Below are 19,108 nucleotides of genomic sequence, written 5' to 3'. Positions count from 1 at the left end.
TGTAAGTATCTGAATCTGCAACAGGATAGACAGGAAATATAGAACACAAATGATATAATAGGAGGTCTAAACGTTTCCATCCATAGGCATATATTGTTTTATAAATACCTGAACTGAGAGCAGGTTGATCTTTAGAGAGATTTATAGTCAGATAGTAGTTGAAAGGTTACCATGATACAGCTAAATTATCTCTGCCTGTCACAGGTTAAAGAACATTTAAATTCTGGACGTTCACATCAGCCTTTTTTTTCCCCAGATAACAAATCTTAAGTACCTTCCTATATTCATTCAATTAGCGATCTTGGGCCTTGATAAAGCTGTGGAGAGAAACTTTCCAACTATCATTCAAATCATATCTAAAAAGGTGGTCATAAATATTTTAAAACCTAAGTGAACTAATAAGACCTAGACCCATTAAGGATAAGATCTTTTACAACAAATTAAATAAAACAATTTATTGAAGTCTGGACTCCAGATAAGCTAGATTTACTGGCTGACCTTTTATTCATTTAAGGAACAAAATTAGCTCTAATTGCATTAGAATGGAATCCAGTAAATTTTCCTCAGTCTTCTAATGTGGCATCCCTGTAAGGACTGCTATAATTGTTTACAAGCAAGATGGAAATGCTTTGATTATAATCTTTCCACTTGTTTTACTGGGTCGTAAAAGCATTTCCCCAAACCCAAAGCTGGTTGTTCTGACAGCAGACTAGTTTTTCTCTTAAATATCAGACTGCATCTTTGGTGTTTGTGAGCATACTACAATGCTCAAGGGGAAGAAATTATATTGAGACTTCATCATAATTTTAGGTCAGAGAAAACGAGAGTAACGTAATGTAATGTACAAAGATCAGAGCTCTCTGGAAAGAAACAGAAATGGCTGAAGTGTCTAACTACCTGTTTGTGACAGGTGGCTAAGAGCTGCCCCAAGACAACTGATGATCACAAGGAGAAGACAGAGGACTTTACAGGGTCCTCAGTCAGCTACTCAGCAACTAGGAAAATGATCAGTAGCAATGCTTAGCACTAAAAAGACATTATTTTAAAGTTACAGACACACTCTTTACAAGACTGAAATTGCACTTAAAAAAGCTGAATATATCTGGGTTCTAGTTCGACTCAGTGTTTATGTATGGGTGTTTGATCCTGTTTTCAACAGGCATTAGTTGAGGGCTCCATGGAGAAGTTAGTTGTTGATCTCACTCTCCGAGAAAGGCATTTATGATAGCCTTTCCATGTAAGCTCAACTTGTTAGTTGGGAGCAGTCTTATAGTTCTCTCGACCTTTCTTTGTGTTCAATTTTATCTTCAAACCAATATTGACTCCCTCTTTTATGTTCTCTCTCTCTGTCTCTGTCTCTGTCTCTCTCTCTCTCTTTCCTATCTTCTATTCCTAACCAGGCTCAATATTCCTGGTCGCACATGTTTTCCTTTCCTCCCCCTCATTTTCTCCTACTTCTCTCTCCATTCGCTGTCCTCCTCCACTTCACCTGAGCTCTGAGGGACTTGCCCCTTCCCAGTTCTGTGAGGGACTTTATATGAATCTCTTAGAATACACCTTGTATCCTAGTTCATCTGGTGATGTGAATTATAGGCTGGTGATCATTTGATCTAGGTCTAAAATCCATATATGAGTGAGTACATACTGTGTTCCTCTTTTTGTGACTGGTTTACCTCATTCAGGATGGTTTCTTCAAGTGCTATCCACTTGCCTGCGAATTTCAAGATACCATTATTTTTTTCTGCAGAGCAGTATTCCATTGTGTAGATGTGCCACATCTTCATTAACCATTCTTCAATTGAGGGGCATCTAGGTTGCTTCCAGGTTCTTGCTATTACAAATAGTGCTGCTATGAACATAGTTGAACAGATGTCTTTGTTGCATGGATGTGAATCCTTTGGGTATATGCCTAACAGGGGGATTGCTGGGTCCTGTGGTAAACTAATTCCCATTTTCCTGAGGAACCGCCATACTGATCTCCAAAATGGCTGTATGAGTTTGCACTCCCACCAGCAGTGGAGGAGTGTTCCACTTTCTCCACATCCTCTCCAACATAAGTCATCACTGGTGTTTCTAATTTTAGCCATTCTGGCAGGGGTAAGATGGTATCTCAAAGTTGTTTTGATTTGCATTTCCCTGATAGCTAAGGATGTGGAGCATTTTCTTAAGTGTCTTTCAGACAGCTTACCTGAACAAGGAGGAGCTAAGGGCCACTAGACTGATAGCTGGGAAGCCAGCATGGGACTGACTCAGGGCCCCCTGATTATGGGTCTCAGCCAGAAGGACTGAGCAGTCTAAGAGACCTCAGACAGTGGAGCCAGGATATATCCCTGGTTCACAAAAGAACTTTGCGAACATATCCCCCATGGAGGGATAACTGCCTTAATCTAAAGACAGGAGAGAAGCCCTAGTCCCTACTTCACAGGACCTGTCAGATCTACATGACCCCAACTGGATGGCACTCCCCTACATATTGAATTGGGGTGGGGGGATGGGAGGGGAAGGTGTTTAGAGTGCATGTGAGAGGGCAGAGAGGGTAAAAAGGGAGGGAAGAAGGGAGGGAGGGTTGGGGGGGAGGGAGGGAGGGAGGGAGAGGGAACTGGGATCGACATGAAAAATAATATATTAAACTAAAAAAAAAAAAATGCTTTGACTCCAAAATTTAAGTTGAAGGACAAGTTACTGGGGAAAAGGATTTCTATTTTTGTTTCCACAGAAAATGAAAAGATGTGGATTCCTTCCAGACTAATGTGGTTTGATCAAGCCATACCACCTGAAACAGAGTACGAGGTGATCCTACATTCAAAACAGCTGGACAAAGCAGCCTGACAGACTATAGCCAGGATTTCTGAATCTTCTTCGAATCCCCCATGACAGCGCCCCTTACCAGCAGGAAGTAGTTTGGAAAGAACGACACCCAAATTACCAAATATTGTGTATAAATGTTTGTTTTCATTTAATTGGACTGTTATATAAAATTAAATAAAATTTAAAAAAAAAAGCTGAATATAGTCAATCTTAGGATTTCTTTTTGGCATCATTCCTGTTATTTATCTTAAAACATGGGAAATATCCAGAAAATGTTTCCATTTCTATAATAATTTCACCAGGGCAGGACACCTCAATTAAAAATGAAAATCAGACAGCTTTATTTTTGTTTTGTTTTTTGAAAGAGGAAATATTAAAATTAAAAAATTAAGAGGCCTTCCTAGCCTGAAGGGCTATGTTGAATTTGGTTCTAGAAAGCCATGTTGTACAAAGGCGTGGTTACCCTGTCCTAGGTTTCCTTATGTAGGATGAAAACTGCCTGCCTTTTTCTAACTATGACAAAAGGCATCTGTTCCTTTCGCCTGCTCTTGTCCTATATTCTGGTGAGAGCCCACCTTCCTTCAGGAATTACCACCTTTCCCTTCTGACAGAGGTTTGCTTTACAGCACAGGCAGTAATCCTCCTGCTTCAGCCCTCAAGAGTGAGGAATTATTACAGGCACATGCTACCATGTACACTGGCACTGGCTACATTTTAAAACAGAAAAATGCTTACTTTGCTTGTAAGTATTCTTTAATGGTTACTTTTGTATCTCCTTATTATTATTCTATTTCTATTACTAAAAGTTTGGCAATGCAGAGACAAGTATCCAGATCTATTTTATGTTTTAAAATACCAAATCTGTTTTTTAGATTAATAAACTTCAGCTCTAATTTTCAAAGTACATAGGAGGAACTGGCTGAAATAGTACAACTATTAAAAAGTCCCACCAAACTTAAGCAAAACCTTACTACCTGTAGTAAAAACCAGGATGACATAAACAAGACTACATCAAATTTTCAGCACCTCTGTCATTAGCGGGCTGGAGAATGGAAAGAAAAAAAAACTTTCTGTAGTTCACAAACCAATTCAGCTGCTAGTGGAAATCAAAACACCAGCAGAATAAAATCTCCAGTGTTAACACAGCCCCCCCAAATACCTCAAACCTAACTTCAGAAAATGGTGAAACCTGTCAAATAAACTACCCAGTACCATGTCTCAAAGGGAACTCGTCTTCTCATTGAGAGCAGACATTACGATCTACTAGGCTCATCACTGCCCAGGCAGCTGTACAGTTAGCTGTACACTCTCCTTGAGAGTGGAGGAGCCTGTCTATGGGAGAAGTATAGACTAGTACATGGAAAAGGCAGAGGCTCAAAGCTGGGGCACATGGCCACATCCCAGGTCAAGACCAGCCGGAGTACTCAGTGCGATATGTGGGATGGAGGAAGATGCAAGATGCTCCCCCTAGCCCCTGTGACAGGACACCATTAGAGAGGGCATTTGAAAAACATGATGGAAGAATGGTCATTCTCAATCAGTATTCATCCTCAAAGTTTGCACAAGTTTATGTTACATTTTTATTAATACTTTACCATATGGAAATTACCTTTTCCATGAGGCTGAACTGTATTTTGATTTATAAATATTCAGAAATTTAAACTTAGAAACCCTGCTGGCCCTATCCTGTCATGTTTCTTTCTTGACAATTGCTTTTGAGGGGTAGGGTAGGGAGACAAGGTCTCATTCTGTAGCTCTGACTGACCTGAATTTGTATCAAGTTTATAGAAATCTATCTGCCTCTGCCTCCCAGAGCACTGGGATTAAAAGTGTGCACCAACACACATAGCTTCTGACAATTCTCTCTAAACAGAGACTCTGTCCCTAACAAATGGTTACATTACTTTGCTTCACATTCTTTATGAAAGGGACTGGGATAATGCCATCTGTTAGCCATCCTTTCTAAATTTGCTCAAAATAAAGTAGGCCAGCAAATAGTACGGTCAGGGTGACAAACACAGGACCTTTGTGCTGTCAATGAGTTCCACGCCTTCCTTGTCACCACATCTGCTGGGGAAACTCCAGGATCCTGACCAGCACAGCTCCAGGTTCTCGGGCAAACTGAAAGCCTGACTTGGCTGAGCCTGGACTTAGATATTTCAGCGATGGACTTGAATGTGTGGCTCTCTCATGCACATAGTTGAAACTGTAGTTTTGGGGTTAGTACTTCAATGTAGACTGGAGGGAACTCTGGATATCCAATACTAGTAGACATGACCAAGGAATCTGGGGTCTTTTATAAAGTTGTACTAATTTTAGCACTGTCGGGAAGGGGTACTGGTAGTTCTAGAAGACAGTTTTGAGGAACATGAAACAAAGAGAAAAACAAATTACTGCTGTCTTGCTGCAAGGAACACTAACAGAGAACAGAGGACCCTCTCTAACCACAAAGCACTTTTGGGGATCAAGGGCAGAAGACCTAACTTCTTCAAGACTTAGAAACTAAATATTGTCTTAAAGATCTTCCGATGGGAGGGTATAATTTGAACCTTGTAAAGCTTTTTCTTTCTCTCATAATTTCAAAAGACTTGGTCCTTCAGCAATAAACAACCCCCCAAGGAATACACAGACGCCCTTGTTTTTGAATCCCAGTCTGCTCATTAATTTCACTTTAAAAGAGTATTAGCTCACCCCCAGGTGTACACAAACAATAACTAGACACACATTTATATAACTCCCTACTTTTATGTTACTACAGCCATGGAATAGGTTATACCACAGCATAGTTCCTTACCCTGCTACCATAAAAGATGGCTAGAATTTGAATGTTACCCAATATTCATGTGCCACAAAAATATTTTAAGTTTCTGATTAAAAATTTTTATGAGTATGTGCACATGGGTACGGGTCCCCAGATCTGGAGCTACAGGTAGCTGTGAGTCACCTAATGTGGGTGCTGGGAACTGAATTCAGGGCCTCTGGAAGAGTAGCAAGTGCTCTTAATTGCTGAGCCAACTTTATAGCCCCACAGAATATTTTTTTTTAAAGTTTTCCAGTCACTTAAAAACACAAGAAACATTCTTAGTTTGCAGGTCGTACAAAAGCAAGAAGTAAGTTGAATATGGCTCCTGGACTGGAGTTTACTAACCCCCAATTTAGACCTTTGCATCCTCAAAAGTATTTACTGAATTGATATTTATATAAAATTCTATTAGACTTGAGTCCCTACCTCCCTCTGACTTTAATTTAACACGCAATGTGTTACACTTAATTTCTTTGCCCAGGACACTTTTATACTGCCTTGGTCAAATACTTAATTGTTCATAAAACAGGGCAGTTATTTTCTAAGTATCTACAAGTTACATATTATGTAACATTGTACTTCTGAGGGTAATTTGTCTAGAATCCAGACTATTCGAATTTCCCTCAAGCTGGTCATTTTGATCCAGAGTAATAGGATCCAGTCCTCACATCTTCCAGTCTCTTAGGAATATGAATGATTTATTGAAAGGTGAAAACACAATAGACAACCAACAGAATTACCAACAGATGCTTCAGGGCAGAGAGATGGATGTAACTAGAAATGCTATTTTAAATCTTAATTCTCTAAAGGGAAGAAGCCAAGCTTCTGGAAGACTCATGAACTATGGAGAAAATAGGAATTACATATGAATTGGTAAAATGATGTTTTGAATGATGAACAAGAACATTTTCCCTTAGAGAAATGAGACAGTTTATAGAATCTCCAAGGAGATTTTCCAAAGTGTAGACCCCAAGAGTTTTTGTATGATAGGTAAGTGCTACTGTTGAATTAGAACTTTGGTGCATTCTTATCTTCCTCAGTAAGTTCAGGGATATGGGTACACCAGATACCAGGATAAAAGAGAGTGGAATTGAAATAGTTTTGGAAGATTTTTCTGTTTGTCAGCAGTAGAACCACCTGTTGTCCTGGTCTCTACTGGCACAACAAAGAAGAATGCTGTGGAAATCATTCAGAAAACAGACAGGAGCATATGGACCCTGTCCTTTAGCTCTTCAGAGGAACATATACTTCCTTGAAAAGCATGTTGGCTCTTTATCTTACCCCTCATCATAAGCCATCTTATCTGAGGGACTTCCTAACTGAAGGACATTTAGAATTGACAGGCAAGTACATACACCTGAAGATGAAATGAACTGAGAACAGTGATCCTGTGCACTGTAAACCTGTAAAGAGCCCAGGGCTGGGAATGTCACAGGCCCTGGATGGAGGTAGGGGAATCTTCCACTGTTGTGTTACTAAATGAACACATTGTCAAATGGCCTTCTAAATACTATGTTTATACCCATAAATAGTGCAGTTCTATTAGGTCTCAGAAACCCTAACAAATTGCTGAGGACCTATTAACATATCAAAGCAGATGCCAGCCAGCCCTCCCATCATCAGTCAGTACTCACCCTTGGCTCCTCCCAGCACTTCACATTCTATCCCCTACCCTAAGCCTCTCTCTCCCTCCTAGGGGCTGGGCTTCTGCTTCCCTTCCTCTCAGCCTGATCTCCACATAACTCATTCAATTTGCTATAATGCTCTCTTGGGCCCTGTGGCCTCTCTTGCTCTTCTCCCCATGTCCTCTCCAATTTAGTCTGCTGGCCAAATTTGGCCTAAACTCTTCCCTCTGCCTGCCTTCTCCCTTCTGTCTACAATAACTCTTCCTTGTACTTTAGGAGTACTCATGTCCTCCTCCTTGACTTCATCTTTTCATTCACTCTCAACCTTGGTCAGAGAAGCTTCTTTCTGCAGTAGGCAGCAGTCAGTGCAGAGACTTTTAACTGGTCAAAGTGCTGCGAAGTGACTAAGCCCTAGGTGAGGCATTTAGATACACACATTTGTCCCTGCCAAGGCTTATGCAGCATTTTGGAAGAAGTAGAGGAGAGAATTTAAGAGCGGTTCAATGCAGGCTGTACTGTGAAAGGCTCTCCTCTGGATATGACATGGCCACTACTTTCATGAACTCACAGCAGGTGTGCTCACCTACACAGAACATTCCAGTTAACATTCCAGCATGGATGAGGAGGGGCTCATCAGGCTCCACCCTGAGCTGAGGAGCTATTGTCAGTGCATGGTCGCTGGGGTAGGAAGAGTCATTTTTCTTTGTGGGTACCAGCTAGTAGGTTCTTGCTCCTGAGGATGGCCTCACATTCATGCATGTGCAAGTGGCAGTAACTGAACTGTGAGATACTTAAACACAACAAAAAGCTGAGGACAGGGAGGTGAGAGGCTTTGGGGGTGGGTTCTAAGGAAGTATGATGGGGAATTGGGTTGTATATGATCAAATTGCATTGCATATATGTATTAAATTGTCAAAGGATAATAAAAAATATTAAGTAAAATTTCAATAAAAAGGCAAACTTTCTAGTTTTTCTTTCTTGAAATAAGGTCTTGCTATGTAGTCCAGGCTGGCTTTGAATTCTTGACTATCCTCCCAAGTGCTTGAATTAAAGACATGTACCACTATGCCCAGTAAACATTCTATTCTTTACCTAATAAGTTCTTAAGTCTTTTCACTTTTACACCAAATTTGAGTGGAAACTGAAAGCCTTCTGCTTTCTTTCTAATATCTGACTGTTTCCAAAGCAAACTGCTCCACATTCACATTTACTAGGAAAAAATAATAAATTATACTCATAAATTTCATTGAAATGCCACACACAGTGTGCTCTTTAGAGCAAACATTTCAACATAATTTACAAAAGAGACTAATATTTCACATTGCATAAGGAGCCTGCCTATAAGAAATACTGTAGGTCTTAACACTTCCCCAAAAGACGAACTAAAGAAACAATCTTCTTTAAAGAAAAATGGGTCTCCGCAGGTACCCATACTTATGTGGTGTACATACATACAGGCAAAATACCCACACACGTAAAATATAAACACTTTATTTAAAAAAGGGAAGATAGTCTGTGTTAAAATCCAGACAAATGGTAAACACTGACTGACATTCCTTATTTTCTCTTCAACCATCTGAATCTTTCTTTAGTCTTTGCCAGGGACAGATGATGTGTTCCTGAGAAGGGTTAACATTGCACACATGTGGGTGAAATCTTTTATCTTTCAGGTAGCCAGGACCTCAGAACTATACAGCAATACTGCCATATATTAACCTTAAAAAAGGGGGGGAGAGCGTAGACTCCTATATGTTAAGCAAAGGGAAAAAAAAAAAAACTTTTACCTGGAAGAAGCCAATAAAAACGATACCAAGCTGTCTGGTATAGACTCTGTTCATACCTGGAAGTCTGGCAGAGTCCTGCTCTATTAGACAGCAGGGAGAAGGTAGGTCTCACCAATTCCCAGTGCTCATACTTACATTTTGTCTTGGCCAGCGCCAACTCGCAGAGTCAACCTGGGGATAACTGGACTTGGGGCTGGGATCACGGGCTCCACTTTTATCTGTGGAAGTTAGTACATTAGTTAGAAGAAAACAATTCTTCCTGAAGTATTTCCTACCTCTTCTACTTCCCCACCCCATAAACCTAGTAAAAAGCCATGGCTAGTACATGTGTGCTGTGTATAGATGGGAATGTGGGAGGCAGAGGTAGCAGTGGGTGTCTTCCTCACCCATTTTCTAACCTCTTTGAAGAAAGTCCTCTCAATGAAGCAGAAACTCAGCCATTAGGATGAAGGTGTCCAATGAGATTCAGGGTTCCAAGTGTCTCTAACTTGCCTCTCCCCAGTGCTGGGACTAGAGGTGCACATACTGATTCTCTGCTTTTATCTCTGTTCTGGGCATCAAACCTAGGTACTTAGGCTTATACTGTATCAATTGAGTATTCTCCCCAGCCCCAGTACATGTTTCTAAATAGCTGAAGGCTATTTGACACATAATATAGTCTACAAACTTTACCAGCATCACATTAATATAGGAGTTGTTTCTGGCTTATTGCCTTGTGGTCATTTCTTTAGTTTTATTGTACTGTTTTACACACTGTACATACACAAAAAGGGATATTATGGCATCTGATGGAATATTTACATAATTGCCACATTTTTACTTAGTTTTAAAGGTTTACTTATTTTTATTGTATATGCATGAGTGTTTTGTCTGCATGTGTTTGTGTGCCACAAGTGCCTGGTGCCTGTGGAGGTCAGAAGGGGGCATTAGATCTAGAATTGTAGTTACAGACAGTTCTGAGCTGCCATGTGGGAGCTGAGAACTAAACCTGGGTCCTCTGGAAGAGCAGCCAAGGCTCTTAATCACTGAGCAATCTCTCAAGCTCCATAACTGCCAGAAAGAACATAACCAAAAAGGCTTACTGTAAGATCTTCCCTATACAACATCTACTTATGGGCTTTGATGAATGCAATCCTCACTGTAAGTTTGTTTTATTATATCTGAAGACTAAGTACCATAATTATAGTACTATGTAATTCTATTTTTGACTCACTATAAAAAGACCGGAAATTCACGTGTGTGTGTGTGTGTGTGTGTGTGTGTGTGTGTGTGTGTGTATGCCACACTTTCTCAATTTAGAAAGGATTTATGGTGAAAGTAATGACGTCTGAAGAAGTTTAGGACCTCACAAACATTTGAGCTATAGTCGGAAAGAAAATATACAAATTTAGTATGACATTTCATGGTCTCTTGACAATTAGTTAAGGAAATATGGCATAATAAATATTTTGAACAAACAAACAAAATTTCTATGGTCCCAAATTCTTATCTACATCAGAGGACAGGCAATTTTTGGTGGGATTATTCTTTGTCATTTGGGAATGGCTCAAGCACTGACAGATGTTTAACTTGTCTTGGAATACTGCAAGCCTATATGTCATTGCTAAGCCTGACAACTATCTACAAACACCGATTTACATATGTGAAGCCTAAGAATGAAACAATAATGAAAGCATATGAGGCTATAAGGGAAATGGATAAAGTACTGTTCAATGCATTATATCAGGTAGTTATTTGCATAAGGATCTTATCTACTACTTTCTCATATATATATGCATATGTACACACACACCCCTCTCTACCAACAGTTCATTTACAAACATATTATCATATAAGTCTGCCCAATTATTCTCTTGAACACTGCCTGGCATGTAGGGCATGCTCAATAAACATCTGTTGAATTAATGCTTATCTAAACAGTTATTACATTACCCTTCTAGGATCAACCCAAATTGAGCCTCTGGAGCACTGAATGACAGAAAGGGACATTTAAAAAGCTTTTTGACTTCATGGATGCTTTTAATGCTATTAGTTTATTTGGATTTCCAGCTCACTCAAATACCACTGAAGCCATGTCTGCTTTGTTTACTGTTGTTTTCCAATGTCTATCACAGTGACATGTAAGTGCTTAAGAAACACTTAAGCCTGAATATGAAGCTGTGATTCCAAACCATCATTTCTTTCAAAGCCCTGCCATGATTTCTTTTTAGCTTTTGCTCAATAAAAAGTAAAGAATATTGAGGCCAGAGGAAGGTGAATTCTTTGCCTATAAATGTACAAACTTCTTTGTGCCCCAAGTATGAAGGCCATCTCCTAGACTTCTTAAGAACCTTCTCCATTCCTAAGCATAACTTACATCAAGCCTCTTGACTCTAGTAATTATTTTCATTAAATTTTTAAATGTGCTAAATTCTTATCTTGAAAAAATTATCTGCCCTCCATCCTCTGGCTATCAATCTCATGTATTTTTCACTGTTTAACTTGCATCTTGTTACTCTCTTTACGCCTGTCTCTTCAATTTTTTTTTTTAATATATAGTCATTATTCTAGAGACAGGGTCTTGTTATATAGCCCTGGCTGGCCCAGAACTCACTATGGACATCTACTCACCTCTGCTTCCCAAGTGCTGGAATTAAAGACCTGCACTACCTCACTTGGCAAAGCTATTGTTTTAAAAATAAAGCTGTTAAGGTGGTGACCTTAAAAAAAAAAAAAATCTGCTTTACTAATGTACTATGTTTGGCTCATTTCTTTTCTATGTGATAACTTTAACAGATTTGTCCAGCATTTTAAGGAATCAGTCCCCTATATCATCCAACTGATCTTCAAAACTCAACACGGTAGGTATGGAGGGCAGACTCTCCCCATATAACAACAACGTAGAAACAATATAAGGCTTGCTCAGGGTTGCAAATTTAGTAAATAAATGACTTAAATCCAAGCTTCTTGACACAAAGTTACCTCTGGTTCTACAATACAGTTCCTTGGCTCTTGACCACTCTTTGGGTCCTGGTAGTATGCATGTCCTGAGTGGAGCTGTTTATTTTTCTTTACCAAGGTATCATACGATAACTGATAAATACTGGTGTCATAGCTAGGATTAGCTGTATGGTATTTTCTTTTTTCTTTATGGGAAGCTAGTGAATTTATATGAATCTGAAATTAACCTTTACCTTCATTCATTCAACTAAATAGCTAGATTTTTGTTGCTGTCTTGAATGATCTGACAGTTACTATGAACCAAAAAGTGGGCTATTTATGACTAACTGTAAAAAAGTTAAATGAAGTGGGCATAGTGGCACATGCCTTTAATATCAGAATTAGAAAGGCAGAGGCAGGTGGATCTCTTTAAGTTCAAGGTCAGCCTGTTCTGCATAGGAAGTTTCAGGACAGAGAGAAACCATGTCTCAAAAACAAACAAGCAAACACAGTTCAATGATGTGTAAAAAAAAGCAAAGTAAGGATACAAATCAGATTCAAACTAGTTTGAATGTATGTTGAAGGAAACAGGTACTCCATCAACTGAATGAACTAATGAATGATTTTGCTAGCTTAGTTCAAAGTTCATTTGTAATCACAATAATCAACACTGCCTCTGATAGCAAAAGAGGGAAATATTAAGCATACTATGAAGCAGACATGAACCAGGACTATCTAAGGCAGCTAGGACAAATGGAAATTCTACTTATAAACTACTCAAACACTTTTAGTCAAAAAGTTAAGTCATGTTTATCTTGAAAAATATGAAGGCAGTACAGAAAAAGCGGAGTAAGACCATTTTGATCAAAGGAAAGAGATTAACAAGGATGCTAACACTATAAAGAAAGTATAATTTCTAAATAAGAACTTCCCCCTGAATTTTTATGTTAATTCTATCTGAATGTTTATCAAAATAAAAGCAGAGATTAACTATAAATTAAAAACAATTTTTCCTAAAAACAACAAACTCAATGACTAATCAATTACTTAAAAATATGACAAATGTCATCTTTTAATGGCACAAAGCCACATCCTGGGGCCAAGAGGAGCTTTTAAGGGTTAAAATAAAAGAACAGCACTTTGGAGTAGTGCTGCGAATTGGGGCGAGCAGAAGAGCATTTACAGTGGATTACTAAGCTTCCCAATTCACCAAAGAGGTAAAGTCCAGCAATGTAAGACTCCTTTGTAGCTAACTAAAAATACATTGTCAGTGGATTTGTCCAGTTTTATGTATAAGCAATACTCCTTTCACCTGAGCTAACACTAGTAGTCATATAAGCCCCTTATTGCCATGTGCTGCACTTTTTTTTTTTTTTTTTTTCCTAATCTTCAAGGATTTAGCTTCTTTGCCACATACCTCAGGGCACCAACTGATAAAGCCCTAACTCTCCATTTTTCCAGGACACCAGCAGTGCGGCCTTGCAAAAAATGAAAATCGCTCAAGAGATTTAAAGGGGAAATTTATTTTTAAAATCCTGACTTGAAGCAAAGAGGTGGATTTTTAAAAAGCTTATCTCTAAAGAATCAGTTTAAATTTAAATTCTATCTTGGAACCCTTTCATGCATTCTAGCTTTAAAGTTTATCTCTTGACAGGGACTTTCTACAAAGGTAATGGGCAGCTTTGTCAATTTAATCTGTCCAGGTTTGTTTGTTTATTTATTTATTTATTTATTTATTTATTTGTGATGTTACATTCCTTTCATTAAAAAAAAAAAAAAAGAGCAGAGAACCCCTACCATCTATGTGCACTAGCTCACCTATGTGCACTAGCTTGGGTAATTGCCTCTCAATGCCCACCTGTACAGGTATGTTAGAAAACACCAGCAATACTCCCACTGGAAAGCTACATGGAACCACTTAGCATTCTGGATGCTCAATAATGGTTAGTAGCTTGTTGTCCTTTTTAGCAATTAAGCTCTTCGCATGAGTTTCTTTCTGAAACAGGCTAACAAAATGACAATTCACTATCTGAAACATTCAGAAGACAGTTTGAAGAGGCCTCGCTATAGCTGAGTAGAGGGTGTCCAATTTGAACAGTAAGTCTGGTTCCTTCTGGGCCCTTGGAGTGATTCACAGAAGGCTGGGGTGCAGCCATCAGTACCTGTCCACAAATTAAACATATTCATCTGAATGTTCATGGTCCTAACCTCATGGAAGAGACAGTAATGAGAAATAGGGAGGAAACATTTCCCCCATTTACTGTTACTTTATTCACTGTAAACCCTTCATTTCACTAGTTATGACAAGCAATGAGAAAATATTAGAAATATGAAGAGATTCTTTTGTTGAAGGAACAAAAAGTAAGAATACGATTCTCTACAGTATTAAACTATTTAATTCAAACAATGGTGATTTGGGGGTAGATACTAAAAGACTTGAGGACACATTTAAGAGTCATTAAAGTGTTTAATATTTCTGATTACTAAAGTCACCAGGTTCTGAGGTTATCACTTTCCTGTTTTTAAAAATGTGGAGTTAAACAGGAGCTCATAAGTTTTCTACAGGGACTGACACTTTATTAGCCCAAAGGCCATCTTACCCCTGACCCTCAGCCCTTCTGGTCACCTTACTCCTGATCCTCAGCCCTTCTGGTCACCTTACTCCTGATCCTCAGCCCTTCTGGTCACCTTACTCCTGATCCTCAGCCCTTCTGGTCACCTTACTCCTGATCCTCAGCCCTTCTGGTCACCTTACTCCTGATCCTCAGCCCTTCTGGTCACCTTACTCCTGATCCTCAGCCCTTCTGGTCACCTTACTCCTGATCCTCAGCCCTTCTGTTCACCTTACTCATGATCCTCAGCCCTTCTGGTCACCTTATTCCTGATCCTCAGCCCTTCTGGTCACCTTACTCCTGATCCTCAGCCCTTCTGGTCACCTTACTCCCAATCCTCAGCCCTTCTTATCCATCCTGTTCCAGGAACACGCTGTGTCCTAAACATGCCAGAATGGACAGTGACTAATGGGAGCAGGCTGCTATAAGTGGGAGGACACAGAACTTGGTTAGACAGGCTAGCCAAGTCAGTCTCCTCTCACTTTTGCTGCATGTCATTAAAACCTTTCAGGGCACAATTTTCTCAACTGTCAAATCAGCATGGCAATATCAAACCCACAGAGCACTTTGGAGAATTAAATCATAGAATAGCTTGACACACAAATATACTGTCAAGAGAAAGTGCTAGTATTGCTCCTATGTAGGTTAGCCCATTCATAAATAGCCAGTGTTTGTTTAAATAAAACAACCATCAGTCAGGTCTAAGTTTGGTGTGTTCTTTATAAAGTGTGTAAGTTTTCCAACATAAATAAATGTTAGATTATCCATGTATGATCATTATTATTTAGTTGTAAGACAACTAAATTCAGTCCTCTGTACATTTTAAATAACAAAAACCAGTGTTTGTTAAGGGTTTTTTATGGAAGCTGGCTTTCATGGTGAATATTCTTACAGAAGGTATGAAACAAATATTGTTTTCTTTGTTTTGAGACAAGCTCTCATGTAATCCAGTTCAGCTTCAAATAGACTATGGAAACAAAGATGACTTTGAGCCTCTAATCCTCCTGACTCTACTTACCAATGGCTAAAATTAAAGACATAGGCTTTGATGCCTGATTTATGCAGTGTTGGAGATTAAATCCAGAGCTTCCAATACTAAGCAAGCATTTTAACAACTGAGCTATACCCTCAGCATCCCCAACACTGTTTTTAAACAGAAGCAAATGGATGGAATGATGCTATCTTTTCCTAAAATGAATGTGAGGCAGGGACAGAGGGAAAGAAGCACAAGTTGCAAAAGGCAGGAGAGGATCACAATAGCTAGGCAGTGGTAGGGTTGGGATACCTACCAGATGTCTACCTTGCATGCCTAAGCTGGGTCTATTTATCTCCAGATGGTAATGTCATCCTTTTGGGGTGACACTCTATATCATTAAGACCATATTCAAGTAAGAATGCATTGAAAAACAAGAATATGCTGACAGATTCTGGTTTATCTTCTATTCTGGGTAGAGGTGCAGGCATAGTTCATGGCAGAGAGCTCATCTAGCATGTGAGGAGCCTGGATCCGAACCCCAGCATCATGTACATGTATATGAACAAATGCATGCAGTTGTCTAGTTCCACTATCATAAATAACAATGTATTTCCTTTTATGAAATCATTTTTCTATGAAATACACTTAAAATACTAAGAATAAATTTTAAATGAGGTAATCTTGCACATCCAACAATCCATGGCTTAAAATAATGACATCATGCAACACTCTCTCTCTCTCTCTCTCATAAAAAAATTAAACTGCTTTGTTGACCATTGATAATGCTGTTACACTATGTTTATGACTAGGCAACAGAATTGTTTATAATAAATTCTTCTGAAGAATTTAGTTTGGTTAGTTTGGGTCTATTTCAGATTCCCAGCCCTAACTAATTGTATGATTACTCACAAGGAAAATGAAAAGCACCCACCTTCTCCTAGGTCCTGCATCTTATCGTAGGTCTGCTGGACTTCAAGCAAATTCTTACTTAATTATCTTTATTAGGCATTGGTACTGGTAACTTGTTTTGAAACAAGGTTTCATATATCCCACTCTGGCCTCAAATAGACTTGTGGAACTAAGCTATGAAAAACTTTCTAAGCAGAGAAAACAAATATGGGCAGGTGATGGGGATGTTCTTCTGTACATATGTTTCTCTTACTAGCTGATGAATAAAACACTGATTGGCCAGTAATCAGACAGGAAGTATAGAAGAGGCTACCAGACAAGGAGAATTCTTGGGAGAGGAGGCAAAGAGTGAGCAGCTGGAGAGTTGCCATGTAGCCACCAGGAAGGAAGGATGCCTGGACATTCTCTGGTAAGCCAAAACAACATGGAGATACACAGATTAATAGAGATGGGTTAATAATTAAGAGAGAGCTAGCCAATAAGAAGCCTAAGCCATCAGCCAGTTTATAATTACTATAAGTCTCTGTGTATTAATTTAGGACCGGGTGGCAGAATTAGACAGAACAGAAACTCCATCAAAAGGCAGGATTATTATTACATTTTCTTATTTCCAGGTGTGGTGGGGAGGGAGCACGGAACACATAAGGATATCAGAAGACAGTTTGTGGGAGTGGGTTCTTTCTTTCAACATTGTGAATCCTGGGGATTAAACCAAGGCTGCCAAGCTTAGTGACAAACACATTTGTCTGCTGAGTGATCTTGTCAGTTCAGGTATGTCTAAAAAAAACTTGCACACTTATTTATTTTGCATATATGTGTGGGTTCACATGTGCCACAGTGTACATGTGGAGGTCAGAGGCCAGCTTGTGGGAAATAGGGTCTCTCCTTTTATCACATGGATTTTGAGGACTGAATTCAGGATACCAGGTTTGGTAGCAAGTGCCTTTACCTATTGAACCATTTTGCCGAACTATGTAGTTTATTTTTATTACCTTTTTCCTGACAATATTTAAGAAAATCTGCAGGCCATATGTAGCCCCATTTCAGGTGTTTTTGATGACTCATCTTGCAGGAAACTTGGGCGGACCAGTGGGTGCAATAGAGAAGCTTTAGTGTCTTCACCAGCCTTCAGTCTCTACTCCCTGTCAGTGCTTTCCTCAAGTGACAACACCCCTTCCCTTTCTTTCTACTGCTACAAAAACATAGGGACTACAAGAACACTAGGGAGAAAAAGAATATCTTCAAAGTATAAAATAGTTGAGTGTGTGGCACTAACAGGTCCGTTAGTATGGCCCAACAAAGTAGCAATCTCTAGGTTTATACACTGTTTGTTATAGGATAGTTCAAAATGGATATTACTATTCCTGTAACTGCCTTCATTTACACAGATAACATTTACTACTTATATGCCACACATGTTCCTATACACATCTTACATATCACTCTTAATTTTCATATAAGCAACACGCCAAATTTCACAAGAGCCAGGATTTTAAGTTAGGTCTAACTCTACAATTCGATTTATTTGTAAAATTCCTGTAAGATAACTGATAAATTTTTATATTTTGTCATTTCTCAGATCTATAACCTATCAAAACTAACACATGGCTTGAACTCTTCCATTAGATGACTGTCTGTCTACCTACTGGTAAGTGGGCCTCTGCCTGAGTATTTGGTTGCCCCCCCCCCCGCCCCAAGTGCTAGGTAGCTCCTGAGCAAAGGCATGACCTGCCCACTATTATGAGCTTCATCTGATGGGGACTGCCTGGTCAAACAATGCCATTGACTTCCCAAAGCCAAAGCAGTGCTAAATACACAGCACCATGTTGGACTGGCTGCGAGTTATTACTCTAGATGCATTGATAGAATAATGACTAATTACTGTCAGACAATTATCTCTTACACTTCAAAATGTGAAGACTACCTGTATAATAAGGGACTTAGCTCTTGTGGGTATGTGGTCCTCACCTAGGATAGGCCCTTTTCCTAGGCTGCCTCTTGTTCATGAGTACTGATAATACCTTCTGGATCTGTGTCATAGGTGTGTGGAGGAAGAACATGTGCAAAAGCTTTAAAACCCAACAAGCACCATATTAAGTAACATAATAATAAAAGGATAACATGACTGTAAAGAGAGAAATAAGATATGCTAGAGAGATGGCTCAGTGCTCAAGAGCACTCATACTAACTGCTCTTTCAGAGGACCTGAGTTCGGTTCCCAACACTCCAGTAAATTTTAAATCCTCTTCTGGTTTCCATGGACATCTGCAAACATGTGCAAAACACATGCAGACAGACATACATATACATTAATAAAAATAAATCTAGTAAGAAGAGAGGAGTTAATAAGTCCTGTATCTCATTAACTTGCCAATGTCTACTTACTGACATTATTTTCATTCCATTTCTTTACTCATAGAAAAGGCAAGGGGTCTAAACAAATTATTAGAATTATGTAGGAGGTCGGGCAATAGGGGTGCACATTTTAATCCCAGCACTTGGGAGGCAGAGGCAGGGGGATCTCTGTCAATTGAGGCCAGCCTGGTCTGCAGAGCTAGCTCTAGGACAGCCAGGGCCACACAAAGAAAACCCTGTGTTGAAAAACTTAAAAAACAAACAAATTAGGCATGAAAATGTGTTGCTAGCCATGTTAGCTTTTCCAGGTAAGTTTG

The 19,108-nt window shown here is 39.2% G+C and overlaps 1 protein-coding gene across 1 annotated transcript in view; it reads right to left on the bottom strand.

Moving 5' to 3' along the window:
• The window catches only part of Taf3 (TATA-box binding protein associated factor 3), a 148,262-nt gene that overhangs the window by 21,819 nt on the left and 107,335 nt on the right, over window positions 1–19,108 (bottom strand). Inside the window, exon 4 of the mRNA XM_051194835.1 lies at window positions 9,156–9,238. Within this exon, the coding sequence (XP_051050792.1) occupies window positions 9,156–9,238 (83 nt within the window). The remainder of the gene's footprint in view (window positions 1–9,155; window positions 9,239–19,108) is intronic.

Source organism: Phodopus roborovskii, unplaced genomic scaffold, assembly GCF_943737965.1.
Source record: "Phodopus roborovskii unplaced genomic scaffold, PHOROB, whole genome shotgun sequence".
Classification (NCBI taxonomy): domain Eukaryota; kingdom Metazoa; phylum Chordata; class Mammalia; order Rodentia; family Cricetidae; genus Phodopus; species Phodopus roborovskii.
Note: the sequence above shows the minus strand (reverse complement) of the source record. Positions and strands in the feature narration are given on the sequence as shown.